Source organism: Pollicipes pollicipes, unplaced genomic scaffold (assembly GCF_011947565.3).
Source record: "Pollicipes pollicipes isolate AB1234 unplaced genomic scaffold, Ppol_2.1 Scaffold_4881;HRSCAF=5763_pilon_pilon_pilon, whole genome shotgun sequence".
Taxonomy (NCBI): Eukaryota; Metazoa; Arthropoda; class Thecostraca; order Pollicipedomorpha; family Pollicipedidae; genus Pollicipes; species Pollicipes pollicipes.
Window position 1 is genome coordinate 56,396,263 of NW_023596576.1, and position 17,984 is coordinate 56,414,246.

General features: G+C 47.8%; 1 protein-coding gene across 1 annotated transcript; it reads left to right on the forward strand.

The window, feature by feature from the left end:
- The first annotated feature begins 964 nt into the window (after positions 1–964).
- Positions 965–15,825, forward strand: LOC119099707 (venom carboxylesterase-6). Its single transcript, XM_037222770.1, has 3 exons — positions 965–1,058; positions 8,659–8,818; positions 13,628–15,825. Exons 1-3 carry the CDS (start codon positions 1,056–1,058, stop codon positions 15,190–15,192), a joined length of 1,728 nt encoding a protein of 575 aa, XP_037078665.1. The 5' UTR covers positions 965–1,055; the 3' UTR covers positions 15,193–15,825.
- Positions 15,826–17,984: the final 2,159 nt, after the last annotated feature.

Here is a 17,984-nt window from a genome sequence, read left to right on the forward strand (position 1 = left end):
AAGTCCACTGTTCTTCCGGGACTTATGACTATATGTCAGGACCTGTGGCTGTCTCTGGCTCTTTTGCATTCTGGAGTTGCACCGGGGTTGCTCGGTCCTGATTGGTCGTCCCGCGATTTCATGACTAGCTCAGTAATTCAAAGGGTGTTCAGGGAACCCTGCGGTTGTCAAAAGGTCTCGCGGGAGTTTCCATCGCCCTTTTGACGGTGTTCGGCGCTTTAACAATGTCAGGTCCAGTAACAGTCTGAATGTTCCTTCAGTGTCTCGAAATCTTGTTATTTCGGGCGCCCTGAGAACCCATTGCTCTGCAGGGCTGTAATATGGGCTCTTCTGGAAGAAGTCTAAAATTCCATTATGTCATACACGGCTCACTGAAACAGAATGTCTCTATGTTTATTTGCTCACCCCTTCTGGTACGCCGCGATTAGTTCGCAACGGCGCACAGCAAACACGCGAATCCAGCGAAGGCTATGTGCTCCACATGCCAGATATTTATTAAGGAGCAGGGATTTCAGCCAGGCTGAGAACATCCCCCCGGCGCTGGCACGGCATTTCCAGGTGAAGGAATAAGCTCCCATATCTCACGGGGGCGGGCCGATGGGCTCTCGCTGGGCCGGTCAGCGGGGCCCGGAAGTCTTCAACCCACTTTCATCCCACCACAGGAAGGACGACCCTCCGCATGAGCATGCCGACTGGGGCGAGGCTCACCTGTGGCTGCGCACCGCAGCAGTCGATCACCCGCACGCCAGCACCTAACCGCCCCCCCCCCCCCCCCCCTGCTGCACGTCTCACCCGCCGGCAGAGCAGCAGGACGTCCCGCCGCCCGTGGCCAAGGTCATCGATCACTTGAGCAGGACGGGACAGGAGCGCCGCCGAGCGCGGCGTGCTGCGGCGCCACGCCACGGGGCCGGGCTATAATCGGATGTCGGTTCGGTCTGGCGCGCCGAGGCAGTCTGGAGCGAGCGGCGGCGGTGTGGGCTGCATCTGCGAGACCACAACCGGCGGCTGGGAGGTGCTCAGGACACAGCGAACGCCGACGGCCTGGGGTCATCCACATGGTAACTTGCAGTTCAGCACGGTTCGACTGCCACTGGGGAGAGCCTGCCATTTTCGCACGGTTTGCTGTACTTTTGTATGGTATTATTGCTTCTTTTTCAGCGATGTGTTTTTCGTACAGTATTATATTCACTTGTGTCCTATATCCTTTGACGGGAATCAAATATCAAGCGACGCGTTGCAATGATTCATTAATAAGCTGGCTTTGCTCGTTTGGTTGTCTTGTACTTCTGCAACTAGTTTATAAACTTTTGTCAACCGTGATGTCTCGACCTAAGAGCAGAGGGATTGATTGTGCTGAGCCGACTTAGTCCTGCACGTCCTTTAAGTATGCGATTCATTTAGTGAGTTGCTTAGCGACGAGATCTAATTGTAATAAAAACGCGTCAGATGGCCTTTTACGGCACGAAGACAGCAAATGTGATACGTTTTTCAGTATCGCGTGACCTTGATGGCCAGTCCAAGCATAAATGACGAAACGCTTCACGTCGCCAGAGTTATTGGTCGAATTAACTAGCGTCTTTCTTAAGACCTGGCCTCTCAAGGTCAAGGTGCAAGATCATTTTCGAGGTCAAACTTAAAGGTAGAACTCAAGGTCAAATGACGCAAAATTTCATACCAACCAAAAGTTACCGGCTGTGCAGCTGCCACACCCATTCTCTGGCTCGCAACACGGCGAAAAAGCACCTTCTGGGATGTACGTGCAGATATAGCGGCTCTGGTTCTACATAAAGCTGTATCCATGCCAAGGATCCTCATGCATCATCGTGCCGGTTTCTGCAATAGTGCTTCAATCTATAAACACAGACGGATAACGGAATCGTTCCGCAACCAGATAATCCCAGGACGGTCAAGCGTGTCATGCATCACACATAGTTACGATAGAATCAAGCATAACTCTATTAATATACAGACCAAGCAGTGTCCTCAATGGGCTCATATGGCGCAATGCCGGGCTTATTTCGTGGGGGAGCTCACAGAAAGGAAAGCGGCAGGAGGCGAAATTGGCGCGCCACAGACGAGCATAGAAGGATGAGGAGATGAGTTTAGGGTACTAAATTTTGAAACTATGTCCGAAGCCTGTAGGCTGTTTAAGGATTGTTGTTTCAAAATCTTCTTCAGCGCGCAAAGTAGCGTCCGGCAAAAAGCCCTGACCTCTCAGGGTCAAGCATGCAGGTTACGTTCTAAATAAATTCATGAAAATGCATGGCAATTACGGCTTTGAAATCCGATGGAGCTTTGTTTGAGTGAAATGAAGGAAAACTTCATTTGGCCTCACTTTGACCCTCTCTAATTCTGGGCTTGGGGCAGCGTCTCAGCTTTTGTATGCGTGTGCAAACTACTCAAATATTAATTTGGCAGTATTTAGACCAAACATTATGAACCGATTATATCGAAGAGCAAACTTAAAGTGAAGGCAGTGTACCGGTTGCTGCAAAAGGGCGAAATAAGGCATATGAAAACCATCACCGGTAAAACGGTCGAACTCACCGGTCATGGCAACTACATCTGCAGCATAGTCAACCGGAATATAGGAGCAATAAGTAAAATTAGGTTTTCCATTGCCAAACATACAGCCTTCATCTTGTGCCGGTCATTTATTCTGCCCATGTCGACTCCTGTATGGTATGGTAAGCAGTTATACCAGTCGTCTTGGCATATGAGCTGCTTTACAGAAAAGAGTAGTACAACTTGTTAAATAATTATATCTCACAGCCCTCCTCTCCCCCCCCCCCTCCCCTCCTCATAGCTATAAACTTGAGACGGACCTTATTCTAACATATCATTCCGCAACCCGTTTCGCCTCGGCCAGTTAGAGATCCAGCCCGCAAAATCCCACTGTGCTTCCATGGTGACATGGCATTAAACCACATGTCTTAATTTAGGCACAATCTGGATCGTGTATCTACTACACTAAAGCCACAATGCATGTAGCATTGCTGCACGTCCGAATGCAACCATTAAAATTCCGTACCATTCAGCACAGGCTAAATGGTGGGGAATCTTCTATTGATATTTTAATGAAAGAAAGAGCTGTTGGCTTGGTGCGGTTGTGTCAGGTCAAATTTTACATTTCACAAAAGTAAGGGCGTGGTGCATGATAATACAAAATGTTCGTAAAAATCCCCCATGTTTAACACGGGCGACGAAACTTTCGCGACCACCGGACGACGACACAGCCCACGTCCACTTCCTGAGCCAATCTCGATAACCAAGGGTCGTAGTGACATTAATCTTGCGCAGTCAGATAGAGAGTCGCAAGGGCCCTGCGATAGTATCATATCGGTGGTGCCACGCCACACGAGGCACGTACACACGAAGTGAAAATATTAAGTCGTTCGCTTTTAGCTGATTTGTTTCGTTTTGGGTTATATCTCGGCACGCAGTGCAGGTAACGACGTGAATTTTAATTCCTAACATTCAAAATTGGAGCGGCTACATTTGCCGTGTGCATCGCGAGTTCGCGCAACGCATCGTTACGCTGCAAATTGCAATACAAGTTGCAAGCGGCAAGTTTTGTTGGAAGTTTTGAAAGTCGGCGGCAAATACAATCCGCTAACGTCAAAACTATCTGGATTTGAGTGTTGAAAAATATATAAGCGTATTGCCTGATTTATCGCCACTCCTCACCGCCCTTTCGTTAACCACATTTTGGAATGGTTCGCTCGCAAACCAGCCAACGCTCCTGGGATGCATGGTGGGTCTTAACGCCGCAACGGAACAGCGCTGTTCAGTCCCTCGGTTGCCGCTGGCGGTTGTTCAAGGTGAAACAGCTGTCTTGATGACGTGTCTGGTTCCCTATTTCACTGCCTCCGACCGATCATGCCATTTCGAACCAAAATTTCGACAACGGTGGGTCGGAGCGACACGCGAGTGGCACGAAGAATGTACCATGCGAAATGGTATGTTCGCATGCATCACGTGGCACGCGCTCAAAGATGAATTTTGCTCCCTTCCGCGGGTTTACGCGTTTTGTGTCAAATATCGGCATCTAGGGCACGGAGCCAATGGGGGGGGGGGGGGGGGGGGTATGCATTGATAGGGAATCGAACAGACAACTACGTGACATAAATTGCAATGCCGCACGTGCTGTGAGTCACGTGTGCGCGAGCCAGGAAAACGTATTTGGTGGTAACCGGCCGTTTTTCACATTTTGTGCTGCCTCTCGACAGTGAGCTTACCGAGAACCGTAATTTGAACTGCAAAACGTACACAATTCCACATTTAACGTTTTCATCTTAGCGCAACAAAGCAAGCGTGCAAACGCTTCTCTACTTCTACTATTACATTAAGGGAACAACGGGTGTACGTACATTTCCGCCATCAGTCTTTGAGATCATGCGCATTTTAAAATGTCGGTAAGGATTTTTTAAAAAGAAATTTTCACCCTCCCAGGGGCTGCTGGCAGAGCGCGACAGTGTCACGTCAAATTTTTGCATTTCGCAAAAACAATTGTGTGATGAGAACAACAAAAGATCACAAAAGCCCCCATAGGTTTAACACGGGCGACGCGACGTCCACAACCACCGGACGACGGCACGACCCGCGGCCACGCCCTGAGCCGCATCTCGATAACCAAGGGTCGTAGTGACATGAAACTTGCACAGCCAGATAGACAATCGCAAGGGCCATTGGATGGTATCAAATTAGTGGTGCCACGCCATGCGTGACATGTGAAGACATGGTGAGAACACAGTATTTTCCTTTTTGACGAGTTTTTACGGTTTTGGTCATATCTCAGCACGCAGTGCAGGTAGAGGCATGAATGTTGTCTCTTAGCATTCACATTTGAAGCGGCTACACTTCCAGTGCACATCGCGAGTTTGAACAACGCACCGTTGCGCTGCAAATTTCAAGACAAGTTGCAAGCGGCCAAGTTTTAAAAGTCGACACTTATTACAAGCCGCTACCGCCAAAACTGTCCGGCATCGAGTGTCGAAATCAACACTAGGATGCCGGCCGATTCATTTTGTGTCTTCACCAACCTTTTGCTGCTCATATTTTCACAATGGTTGGCTATCAAATAAGCTTAGACTAATTGGATGCATGGCGGCTTTAAACGCCGTGACGGAACGGCATTGTCCAGTGCCTCGGGCGCGGCCGACAGTTTTTTTTTGGGGGGGGGGGGGTTAACGGCCGCCTGACCACGTGACTGGCTGTCGTAATTAACTACCTCCGACCGATTATGCCATCTCGCACCAATATCTTGACAGCGGCGGGTCGGAGCGCCATGGGAGTCGCACGCAAAGATGTACTATGCGAAATGGCAAATTCGCACTCTTGAGTAGCACGCGCTCAAAGATGGATTTTGCTCTCTCCCACGGGTTTGCACGTTTTGTGCCAGATCTCGGCACCCATGACACGAGCCCACTCGGGAGTGGCACGCTTCGATAATGAATGGGAGGTTTGACTTGACAATGTGTGGTGACACGCCTCACGTGTCATCGGGCCCACGTGTTGGACTATGGATTTACATGTTCTAGCTATTTTGACGGGTTTATACATTTTTGCGTTATCTTGACACTCAGGGAATAAAGGGCGTCGAGTGTGGCATGCTCCGATAGGTAATCTAACGGGCAATGTCTCACACGTTTACAATGTGATGCTGCAGGCGTCACGTGACGCGTGCACATTACCTATGAGGATGTATTTAGCCGATTTTGTCGATTTTTACATTTATGCGAGATTTCCACTCTCAGGGCACGAAGTGACACGAGACTGGCATGCTGTGATAGACCATTGAACGGTAAATCCCACGGTGTCACAAGTGCGGGGTGACCGTTACACGCCTCGGCGACACACAAGTCAGCAAGATGGGTTTGCTCTCTTCCACCGGTTTACAAGTGTTGTGCCACATCTCGGCACCCATGGCACTGACATATGCGGAAGTGGCATGCATCGACAGGGAATCGAACGGGCGATCAATTAGCATAGGTTGTCATGTTGCACGTGCTGTGTGTGACGCGTGCACGAGCCAACAAGTGGGTTCGGCCATTTCCAACCATATTTTTGGTTACGTTCTGCAGCATATATCGGCATTTATGGCAGCTAAAACCATCAATCAGACTGCAAAAAATAGATTATTCAAAATTCAACGTTTTCTCACCGAGTGTAGCGAAGCCAGCGTGCAAACACTTGCTGAGTGCTTATTTTGGACAAATATATGACACGTGTATGACAAATATAATATCAGTATAATCAAATGCACAACATTGTTTGCCCATAACCAGTGATGGTGCCTTGAGAACAGTGATAAAAGCGCTTGGATTACACAATACCTATAGTACAAAAAGGCTGCCTTAACACTGTGATGTTGGTCTCAACTACAGCTGCAAAGAAGAGGGTGGAATTTAAAACGGCTCCTCACTACAATGTATGTGGTGTGATTGTGCGGGATGTGTGCGCACGCCCTCGCTGTCTCCCGACCTCTACATCTGACTGGGTGCCGGGGGCGGCGCGTGACTGCGTGTCTCCCGACTCGCCGGGGGTCAAGGGTCGGCCGCTGAGGCGGCGGCAGGCACCCGACGCTTGCAAGTGGCAGTCGGTTTTTGGACGAGTCCGGGCGAATATACGCTACTACAATGTACCAGTCATTTCACCCCTGCCTGACGGAAGGATTAATATACTGGGTTCGTATGTTGCACTGAATGAAGATCATTCGGCAATATTCCTTACGCTGCCCAAGACCTGAAACCTCTTACTTTCTGAGCCACACGTCAGCGAAGATGTACAGGCTTTTTGTGCAGGCTATTTCAAGGTCATTCATGCATCCAAGACGCCGTAGCAACGCCATTGAAATCTTGCCACCCATACGCCCCATGTCGTTCATGACCAATAAAGATTTTATCGTCGAGCCGTTCAAATCTGGTGTTCGTGAGCGTGACTTACAAAGCAAGTGAACGTCAATTTCTCTCAATCAGCGTTGAGCGAGTTACGAAAGTTGCAAACAAAGATCACGTTTTGTGCTACATTATATAAAATGTTGGAATGATTGCTTGCTTGTTTACGGAAATAAGACTTTTGATTGAATATGGGAAGAAAAGCTCCATAACCGAGGACACAAATTCAAGTAAACATCTTAAACTCACGGATAAATATGCACGAGCGCAATGAGAGAGAACGAGGACACGAGCACATAACCATGTTTGGCTCGCGAAACACTGCCAGCACTATTACTGCCATCTCTCGACGAGTTTGAAGTGATGCAAGTGAGTGCTGGGGTAGCAATTTCGCACGGCTAGTGTGCCAGAACCTTGTATGATACAAACGTTCCATGACGCAACAAAAATAACGCATTGAGGAACATATTTACTAAATAGAGAAGCTGCGTTGTTTACACCAGTATTTTCCACTTCAAAGCACACTAAATAGCTAACAGTGAGCTTATTCCAGCGGATCTATCTGCTTCTTCATAGCTGATCCTTTTTCAATATATTCAAATTCGGAAGATCCCCGGTAAAGTTATATGTTGTATGGGTTTTCGTTCAAAAATTATTTTGTAGTACAGGAAAGGGCGACAATGCTAAAAAATGGATTTAGCGACTGTGTCAGATAAATGCAATTCACGAGCCCTAAGCCTCTTCAAGAAGAGTAAAAGAAATGACAATTTAAATGGCATGAAATGAGTTGCTCTACCAGATAATCAGTTTGCATTAACCAGTTTGCCAGTTTAAGGGCGTTGGTAGCACGCAAATACTGGCGCAGGTTTGCCGCCCATAGGCGACTAGGAGGCGTCTGGTGTGCTTGCTTATTCTTAGCATCGATAACGATGTATTGAGCTACTGAGTGGAAAACCGAACTTTCCTGAAAGCTGAACTTTGAAAGAGCCATCAGGGCCCATCGAGGTTAGCCCTCCTCAGGTTCCGCACACATCCTCGAAGCTAATCTTACCACCTGACTTGTACGATTTAAGCTATAAATAAAATATCTTAAGACTGATAAAATTTGTTCGATAAGTTTTTAAATGTTACTAGAGAGGGACCTCCTACAACTTCGTTTGTCAGTTCACCTCAATGGTTCACTGCTTTTTGGCTAAATGACATCTGCCTCTTCATAGCTCTTCTCCTGCCTTTTCCTAAATGAAACTGGTTTCCTCTATGTATCGACCTGATTTCCAGTGCTCTATTTGGATCTACCTTGTCTATCCCTTTCATCTTATCGAATACCTCTATCAGATCTTATCTAAGTCTACGATAGTTCAGTTTCATTACGAATCCAAGGCCCTCAGCCTATCCTTATGATTTAAGACGTCAATCCTATCTACGAATTCCAACCAACGAATATGCCAAGAAATGATATACCAAGGAATACGAATATGGCTGATTTTCTCCATGATGACCGACGCATGGCGGGCCGCACCGTTAGCCGGATGTTTTGCGATTGGACACGCCAGGAAGTAAGGAGGCATTGTGGTAGCTGCAATGCCTTAAGACGCACCCGTGCCTTAATTACATGGTTGGACAAGCACATACCACCACTGCCTTACTCGCCCGGTATTTTGACACGTTCCGTGACTCTGGGGACTAAGTCTGTGTCGTGCTTTCTTGCGCCCCATCACTTTCAGGTTGTGGACAACAGCTGAAGGTGACTGTCATGTTCCAGATGACGGTGACTATGCAGCTTCTAGTGTTGCTATGCGCACTAGGCCTTATGTTCGGCACAGCAACAGCCGCAGGGGATTCTATCGTGTCGACCAAGTCGGGAGATGTCCGAGGCGTTGGGATGAAGTCCTTCCTTGGGGAGGAGTATTTCTCCTTCAAAGGTAAGGGATGCAAGTGGTATGTTGCAAATTGGTTGTTCCTTGTCAGGAATAAACTTACAACTCGGTAGGCATACGATTGAAGGGGACATCAATTTGACGTGAATCGCACTTGATCTAAGTAGCCTTAGACAGCCTGATTCTTCGACTGCGTCAAATTAGGGCTGGAACTAGGAATAATATCAGTGCGGGAGGAACGAGGCCCAGAACTGAACTAGTAAGTAAACTTATAGGCGAGTTGCGAAGAGGCGAAAGGCGAAGGCGAGTTTACGAAAACGAATCGCACGGACCACCTCAGCTAGGTGCCCCTTTTGTGTTCTCTGTCGTATTATGCCTAGTATTGTGAGAAGCAGATGACTCGGCATTTGCAATAATAGCAGGAGTGACTGTGACGCGAGCGAGTAATCGTGCTTTCAGTGGCAATGGGAAACTAGACCTTTTTATTCGATGACTTTGTCCAATGATGGCTTCAAAAAGATATTTACCCTAAAAGGGAATGATCCATGTTTGCAGGCATTGAAGCAATCACTACATATGACGAAATGAGCTCATTCATGCCTAGTGATATACTTTAGATTGAAAAAGACTGCTCTAGACAACAAACTTTCTATATTTAGTGAGTATACCCCTCAATGCGTCATTCTTTGATGGCATCAATGAACGTTTGCATGACGCCAAGGTGCTGCAAAACTAGCCGTGCGAAATTGCAATCGTAGCACCCACTTGTAGTTCTTCAATATCCCGATAGGTGGCTGTGGCGGCGCTGGGTATTTACTGAACCAAATATCTTAATGTGCTTGTATATTAGCCCTTTCTTGTGGTGTTCTTGCATATTTAAATGAGAGCTTAAGTTTTATTGTAATCACACACTTATCTATGACACCATTCTTAATTCATTCTATTGCAAATTGCATGGGCGCAGCCAGAGCCTTGGCGAGGGAGGCACAGGGCTAACAAAGAACACCCTGATAGTAAAAGGGCTCCCCCAAAAAATGCGGATATGGCCTATCACCCCCGCCCCCACCCCTACCCCGCCTCGTACTGGAATCCCTCCTGCTTTCATAATAAATTCAATCATGTAAAGATGAGTGCGGTGTGCACTTTTGTATTGACTCCAAATCTGACATATGATTTACCAAAAGCACATGCTACGTTATGCAAATTACTTTCAGCAAAGCACACAACCAATAAGTGACGTCACTTGCTCTGCCTGTTTTGTGGATCCACAAAAAAATAGGTGACAATGATGCAAACACGTCTTTGGCTTCCGCGGCCATACAACATGCTGCAAGCATCAGGCTGCTTTACTCAAAAATATTGTTCACACAAGTAATAACACTTGCATAACATGAAAATGACACTGCAAACCTGCCGACCTCGCACAACGCTGGAGACATGACAAGGGCATGTAGTTATGGTTAGATGGGGGAAATCCAGGGAGGTGCTGAAGCTGCGTGTGCATACAAGGCTCATGATAAAATATAATTAAGTGCCACCCAAGAAACCAACAGCCATACTTCTCCACCTTTCTCAGCATCCAGCATCTCAGACAATTTTTCACAGTTGTATCATGCGAGTTTGTACCAAGCATGTGCATTAACGAGCTGTGCTGACCTTTTCCTACTGCCCAGATGAATTGCAAATATCATGGCGTGCAATCTATTAATTACAGGCTGTAATACCTCAACAGGCTCAGAATGTTGGCAGGATCACAATGAAGTAGCAAACTGCCTTTGAACACCCCCAGCAGCATGGGTGGTAGTGTTTCGTTCAGTTTACCAATATCAATACTTTGTCATGTTTAAACACAAAATCTAAGATATAGGGCAGTGTCAATATATCACATCTTATTGGAGGTCATTATATTTAAAGAATATCAAAATACTGTTCTCTCTCATAGGTGCAAACATCGCAAGCACACTCTCTGTCACATCAAGATCAATACAGGCCACTGGCACGCACCACAAGTGATCACACCCATATCAAGCCCCTGATTCACACTCTAATGTCAATAAGTGTGATCCGACACTTGCAACACCCGCGTGATTATCAAATTGCAGGTTTTCTCGCAATGTCCGCACAGGTTTTTGGTTATAATGCAACATTTCACAGTGACCTCCTTTCAAAACAAAGTCCCAGCGGGGGTTCATGGTGGTCGTACTTGTCTTACACAATTGTTTGCTCAAGATTTGAATTTGTCGTACAATATGGGTGAAATGTTTAGTATTATATATATATATATATATATATATATAAACTAATTACTGTAATATTTCCCTAATTGTATAACGCCTTGCTAACCCATAAATCCGTGCAAGGTGCTTTGCTCCGGTACACAAGGCGCCAGTCGAGCTGTCTGTAAGAAATACGTCAGTGGAAGAATAAAAGAAACGCCAGTAGGAGAAAAAAAACATATTTGTCGTCGCGTCTTCTTTTTATAACAATCGGGAAAGTGCCGTTCTTTTTCCGATGCCGTATTTTTGAGACATTGGCGTGCTCTTTTTTAAAACATTGATCTATGGCCTAGAAGTAAGGGAAAATGTCCCGCTGACGAGTGGCGCACAACCCGAAGGTGCTCACGTTTACGCTCGTGACAGGTATTTAGCAGCGAAGTCTTACTAACAGACAAGCACCTTCAGCGGATTGTATGATACGTGCCGTACCACCGCTTTTCTGAATGTATCAGCGGCCATGCTGTTTTGACAATAAGCAGAAAACAGCCTGTAATATAGCGGCGATCGTATGACGTTTCTATGGTGACATCAATGCCCAGATGACTGAAGTGGTCTCCCAATAAACCTTTTCCCACTTTTGCGGACGTGTAACTCAGGAACCAGAGGGGTTTGTGTCTTAAAAAAGGCATGGCCGTGAACTGCATCTAAAGGTCCTCAAGATGGCTATTTCAGTTAAAACCCCCCATGTAAGGCGGAACATTCCCTTTAAGGAATGTGAGAATTTGAGTGGCGGTATTAGGGCGTCATGAACACCTGGATGGTCTTGAAACTGTATCCCGAAACATTCTGCATGTCTTCGCGGGCGTGTAGCCCAGAAACTATAGTGGTTAGGGTCTTAAGAAGGGCATGCTGTTGAGCTGCACCGAATGACCTTCAAGATGGTCATTTCAGTTCGAAGCGCCTACAAATATGGCTTCATGTCCAACATATGTGGTAGTCTCCCGACATTATGGGTTATGAAAGAAAGGGTACCACATACGCATAAGGTTTTTAAATTGAAATAGCCATCTTGAACATAATTCGGTGCAGTTCACAGCCTTGCCCTTCTTTAGACCTAAGCCCCTTTAGTTTCTGAGCTACGCACGCGCGAAAATGTACCATATTTCGTGTAGACAACTTCAAGGTCACCCATCCACGACGCCATGATAAAATCCTTCATGTTCTGCCATTACATTGGCCATGTGGCGATTATGGCCAATAAAAACCTAGCTGTCGAATTGTTCCTACCTGGCGTTCGTGAGCACGATTCACAGATATAACGGTTGTGTGTTGGTTCTCAATGGTCTCTCAATCAATATTGTGCGAGGTACGATGACGGAAACAAATGTTGACGCATTGAGGAGCATGTTTACTAAATAGAGAGGCTGTGTTGCTTAGAGCAGTTTTTCTGCTTAAACGCATGCTAATGATTAAACATAGTCTTATTTATTTTTGTCAGATGTCTTCATATGTCTTCGCTGTGACTTGACTGTGATATGACTTCAATGTCTTCAAATGTGGAACATTCCCTTTATGACAAAACTTGGTTCGTGATCAAGACGTGCAATAAGCAGCGCAATCTGGCTGTAAGTCAGTGACTCTCTGACTTTGTGACACTCGGTGCTGCATCCACGCAACCCCAAATGTTTAAAGGGAGTGCTCAACAATTGTATGGTGTTTTCAACTGAAATAGCCATCTAGAAGGCCATTCGGTAAAGTTCAGATTTCTGCCCTTCTTAAGACCTAAACCCGCTTAGTTGCTGAGCTACACGTCCGCAAATATTTGCAGAATATTTTGGGGAGACATTTTCAAGGTCACCCGGGCATCCGTGACGCCATAATAACATTATTCTTAACTTCTCCTTCCATTTCCTATGCGGCGATCAAGGCCGAGAAAAATATGGTAGTTAAGTCTTTGAAATCTGGCGTTCGTGAGCCTGATTTCCAGACATAACGGTCATCAATTAGCTTGCAACCAATGCTGTGCAAGGAATGATGGCGTCATTTACCAATGACGTAGTGAGGAGCATACTTACCGAACAGGAGAAATTGTGTTGTTTAGGGCAATCTTCTTCACTTAAAAGTATACCAAAATTTGACATGGGCTTGTTTTACCATATCTGATGCTTGCTTCAACATCTTAAAGATATGGAACATTTCCTGTCAACAACCATAGTTTCTCACCTGTTTAAGACATCATACATGTCTCGGGGAACTTCTCATAGGTGGCACGTAGTATGGTGCACCAGCACGCATGGGTCAAGCTCAGAAGTGAAAGGGATTGAAGTCAGAAAAAGCGTGTGGCTTTCAGCTGCGGGGAATGGTTATGGCAATAGCTATATCCGCTTGAAACATGATGCAAATGTGGAAGAAGTCCTTAACTGTTGCAGGGATAGCCCCATTGAAAACCATATTTCAGAACTCCGTACGTAGCGGTGCAAAATTCAATCATCGTGGCAGCTTCGTTTTGCCACTCATTTCCGTCCCAGTTGGTGCCGAGGCATCGGCTTCATCACTGGTCGTGGGTAGACATTTATGCAATGAAGAAATCCGAGCGAGTTGTGGCTACCTTGATGACGTCATAACGCCCCGTCCGCAGGCATTCCGTACGCCGAGCCTCCGCTGGGGCCGATGCGGTTCCGGGCGCCACAGCCTCACCCGGGCTGGACGGGGGTCCGTGACGCCAAGGACCACGGCGACGTGTGTCTGCAGTACGACATGTTCGCCGGTGGTGTGATGGCCGGCTCTGAGGACTGCTTGTTTGTGAACGTGTACACACCAAGCCTACCCACCTCGGACAAGCATCCAGACCTGCCGGTAATGGTGTGGATCCATGGCGGGGGTTTCATCAATGGCTACGGAGACGCTGAATTTTACGGCCCGGACTATTTCATGGACGAGCAGGTGGTGCTGGTGACCTTAAACTATCGTCTTGGGCCGTTCGGCTTCCTAACCACGGCCGACGCTCACGCCCCCGGTAACTACGGCCTGCATGACCAGGTGCTTGCCCTTGAGTGGGTGCAGGCCAACATCGAGGCGTTCGGCGGCAATCGCGACGACGTCACCATCTTCGGCGAGTCGGCCGGCGGCGCCAGCGTAGGCCTGCAGGTGCTGAGCCCGCGCTCGCGGGGCCTCTTCGCCAAGGCCATCAGTCAGTCAGGAGCGTCGTTCTGCAGTTTTGGCGCCAGCGGAGAACCTCAGGGACAGATGGCGCGAGAGCATGCTGAGGTGCTGAACTGCGACACCACCAGCAGCCTCGCTGTGGTAGACTGCCTCCGCCAGAAGCCCGCCGAGGAGGTCCTGTCGGCCATGTCAAAATTCACTCAGGATGCGCTGATGGGAATGGCTATTCTCTACAAGCCACGTGTGGATGCTGAGTCGCCGTCGCCGTTTTTACCCGAAAACCCGTACGTGGTTCTGAAAGAGGGACGCTTCAGCAGGGTGCCCTGGATGAATGGGCTGAACAGCGAGGAGGGGGCGCTTACCGTCGCCTTGCATGCCGGGGCCAAGAAGGCCCCGCCGTACCAAAGTCGCGACTGGAATGTCTGGGCTAAGGAACTGCTGGAGATCACCAAGGTGACGGCAGACCCGGCTGCAGTGGCGCAGCGCATCTACAAGTACTACTTCGGCGATGACGCCGTCACCGACGCTAACCGGAACCTGTTGGCAGACATGTTGTCAGACAGAATGTTTGCCAGTTGTGTACTGAGCGAGGTGGACCTGGCCTCGGCTCACACCGATGTGTACAGCTACGTGCTTGACCACAAGGGGGTGGGGAGGCAGAGCTTCACCGAAATCATGACTAAAGTCATGGGGATGGAGGACAGCAAGGATCTGGGCGTGGCACACGCGGATGACCTGCTCTACCTCTTCAAGCCAGAGTTCGTAGCACCCATAACACCGGACTCAGACGAGTACAAGATAATTCGACTCATGGTGTCGCTGTGGACCAACTTCGCGCGTCGAGGATACCCGAGCACTGACGTGGTGCCCATGCCCAGCTGGCCGGTCTATACGGCCAGCCGTCAGGAACACATGCGACTCAACCTAGCGCCGTCTGTAGGCCGCGCCGCCTTCAGTGTGCGGATGCAGTTCTGGCAGCAGCTCGACATCCAGGAGAATTGGCGCCAGCCCCAGATGGGACAGCGCAGGGATGAGCTTTGAGCGACGCTATCTAACAATGCTGAGCTTTCGGAAGCGATATTGACGTGCACGGAATGCTTGAAAAGCCTTAACAATATCGGCCAAAGCCTCGTTGGAGCGGTGGTGTCGTTCGTCGGGAATTTTGCATTTCCGATGATGGCTGAGCAGACACAACATAAATATGCATGACATGAATCAGACACTGTTAGTGGTTTAGTGGTTAGTTGTTTCAATGTTTCAAATGCACCATTTCTCCGCATTTTCTCTGGATTAGCTCGGTGCTTGTGGCATTGAGCAATATCTCCTCAGAATCGTATAATTATGATGTTATGCTTGCCACTTTACAAATAAAACTGCGAGTTTAAATTCTTCTTTCGAGCATGCGCCAACAGATTTCGTCCCGCTAGCTAGAAATCCTTTGTGGCATTGGGCGGAGAGTTGAAAGTTTGACCACAGAAAGACCACACAGAAGTGAAAGAATCCATTCATGAAAGCTGGACCGGAGGTTGTCAGCGGAAGATGTTCCGGTCAACAAAAACATACATTCTGATTTGGCATGCAATTAATCTCATAGACGACATGCTCTCATTTCCCAAATCTTAGGTTGCTTTTTAGTGATCTTAGGAACATGAACAAGTCCGGTAATCAATCATTTTTTGCGGACAGATAAGGTTGAAAGTTAGGTGTCCCAAAGGAAAATGAATCCTGTATTCAAGGGTAGGCTTCTTTCCGCTTCCCTACAATAAAAATCAGCATACTTGGCATTGTTTACAGACAGACAGAGTCACCTAACCTGCCGAAGAGTATAATCCTCGATCATAATCACCTACCTACACAATGGAAAAGTCAACTAAGCAAGAATATCCTTGTACTTTACATATTCCAATGGTGGAGTTTCGCACCCATGATGGCTTGACTCACCCAGTGTTTTAAAGCTTCACAATAGATATGGACGATGGTTTACAACTGTGATAGGTGTATCACGATCAACGCCTTTGGCCGAAAGCGATGCCATGGATTATCTAACATCTTTCACAATACCATGACTATATAGATATCACATCATGGGTTGTCTCAGTGTTATGAGGTTATCCATGGCGATGCAAAGTTTCAACTAAGGCTATATAAACAAACATTTATCTGTTGCAGCTGCGCCATCTCTGTTCCTAAGCCATGCACCGAAGGATCTGGAAGAGAATGGTATCCAAGGTATCGATTCCGGAACAGCTTATATTTATCATCATGGAACCACGTTACGAGCGAAAAACTGCCAAAAGTTTTCAAACTCAGGAGACTTTGTATGAAGAGAATTGCCTAGGCTCAAAGTATTTTCCTCATTTGCTATGCATTGCTAGCTCTAGGGTGCCTATCAAACGTGCTTCAGTAACTGGCAAACACAAAGGCAGTCTTTTATATCCTCCCTCGTGGTGATGCCGCCTTGCAGGGTGCAGCTGATTAACTTGAAGCCACAGCCTCAATCTGATGTCCTCAATTGAGGGATAAAGTTAGACATTGGGGTAAACCAACTTATAATGTGACTTTTTCTGGCATACGTAATGTGGACTTTTTTCGCGCAACTGAAAATGATGCCGACAGCAATGATTCTTGGTTGTAAGATCTGATAAGACAACAAAATTGGGTTACATTTTTGGCGTGGCATCGATAATGCAGATTATGGGTCCAGTTCTGCCACAAAATGAAAAAAAACGTGCAGAAAATAACATCTCGTGACAAATTTTCCACTTCATTCCGTGCTGAACATAGTCTGTATATTACGCAGGTGGTTATCAATCCCTGTAAACTAAAACTTTTCCAGCAAGTTTTAAAAATGTCCATATTTTTGGAACCTCGGAACTTTTCAGAGTCGTTATCTTTATCCAGTCTACCATTCGTATAAGTCCACTGTTCTTCCGGGACTTATGACTATATGTCAGGACCTGTGGCTGTCTCTGGCTCTTTTGCATTCTGGAGTTGCACCGGGGTTGCTCGGTCCTGATTGGTCGTCCCGCGATTTCATGACTAGCTCAGTAATTCAAAGGGTGTTCAGGGAACCCTGCGGTTGTCAAAAGGTCTCGCGGGAGTTTCCATCGCCCTTTTGACGGTGTTCGGCGCTTTAACAATGTCAGGTCCAGTAACAGTCTGAATGTTCCTTCAGTGTCTCGAAATCTTGTTATTTCGGGCGCCCTGAGAACCCATTGCTCTGCAGGGCTGTAATATGGGCTCTTCTGGAAGAAGTCTAAAATTCCATTATGTCATACACGGCTCACTGAAACAGAATGTCTCTATGTTTATTTGCTCACCCCTTCTGATACGCCGCGATTAGTTCGCAACGGCGCACAGCAAACACGCGAATCCAGCGAAGGCTATGTGCTCCACATGCCAGATATTTATTAAGGAGCAGGGATTTCAGCCAGGCTGAGAACATCCCCCCGGCGCTGGCACGGCATTCCCAGGTGAAGGAATAAGCTCCCATATCTCACGGGGGCGGGCCGATGGGCTCTCGCTGGGCTGGTCAGCGGGGCCCGGAAGTCTTCAACCCACTTTCATCCCACCACAGGAAGGACGACCCTCCGCATGAGCATGCCGACTGGGGCGAGGCTCACCTGTGGCTGCGCTCCGCAGCAGTCGATCACCCGCACGCCAGCACCTAACCGCCCCCCCCCCCCCCTCCCCCCTCCCTGCTGCACGTCTCACCCGCCGGCAGAGCAGCAGGACGTCCCGCCGCCCGTGGCCAAGGTCATCGATCACTTGAGCAGGACGGGACAGGAGCGCCGCCGAGCGCGGCGTGCTGCGGCGCCACGCCACGGGGCCGG

Excerpts from the sequence above, each read along its gene's own strand:
- LOC119099707 (XM_037222770.1), top strand. Across the intron at positions 8,819-13,627 it reads GGAGTATTTCTCCTTCAAAG|GCATTCCGTACGCCGAGCCT; the intron begins GTAAGGGATGCA and ends CCCCGTCCGCAG.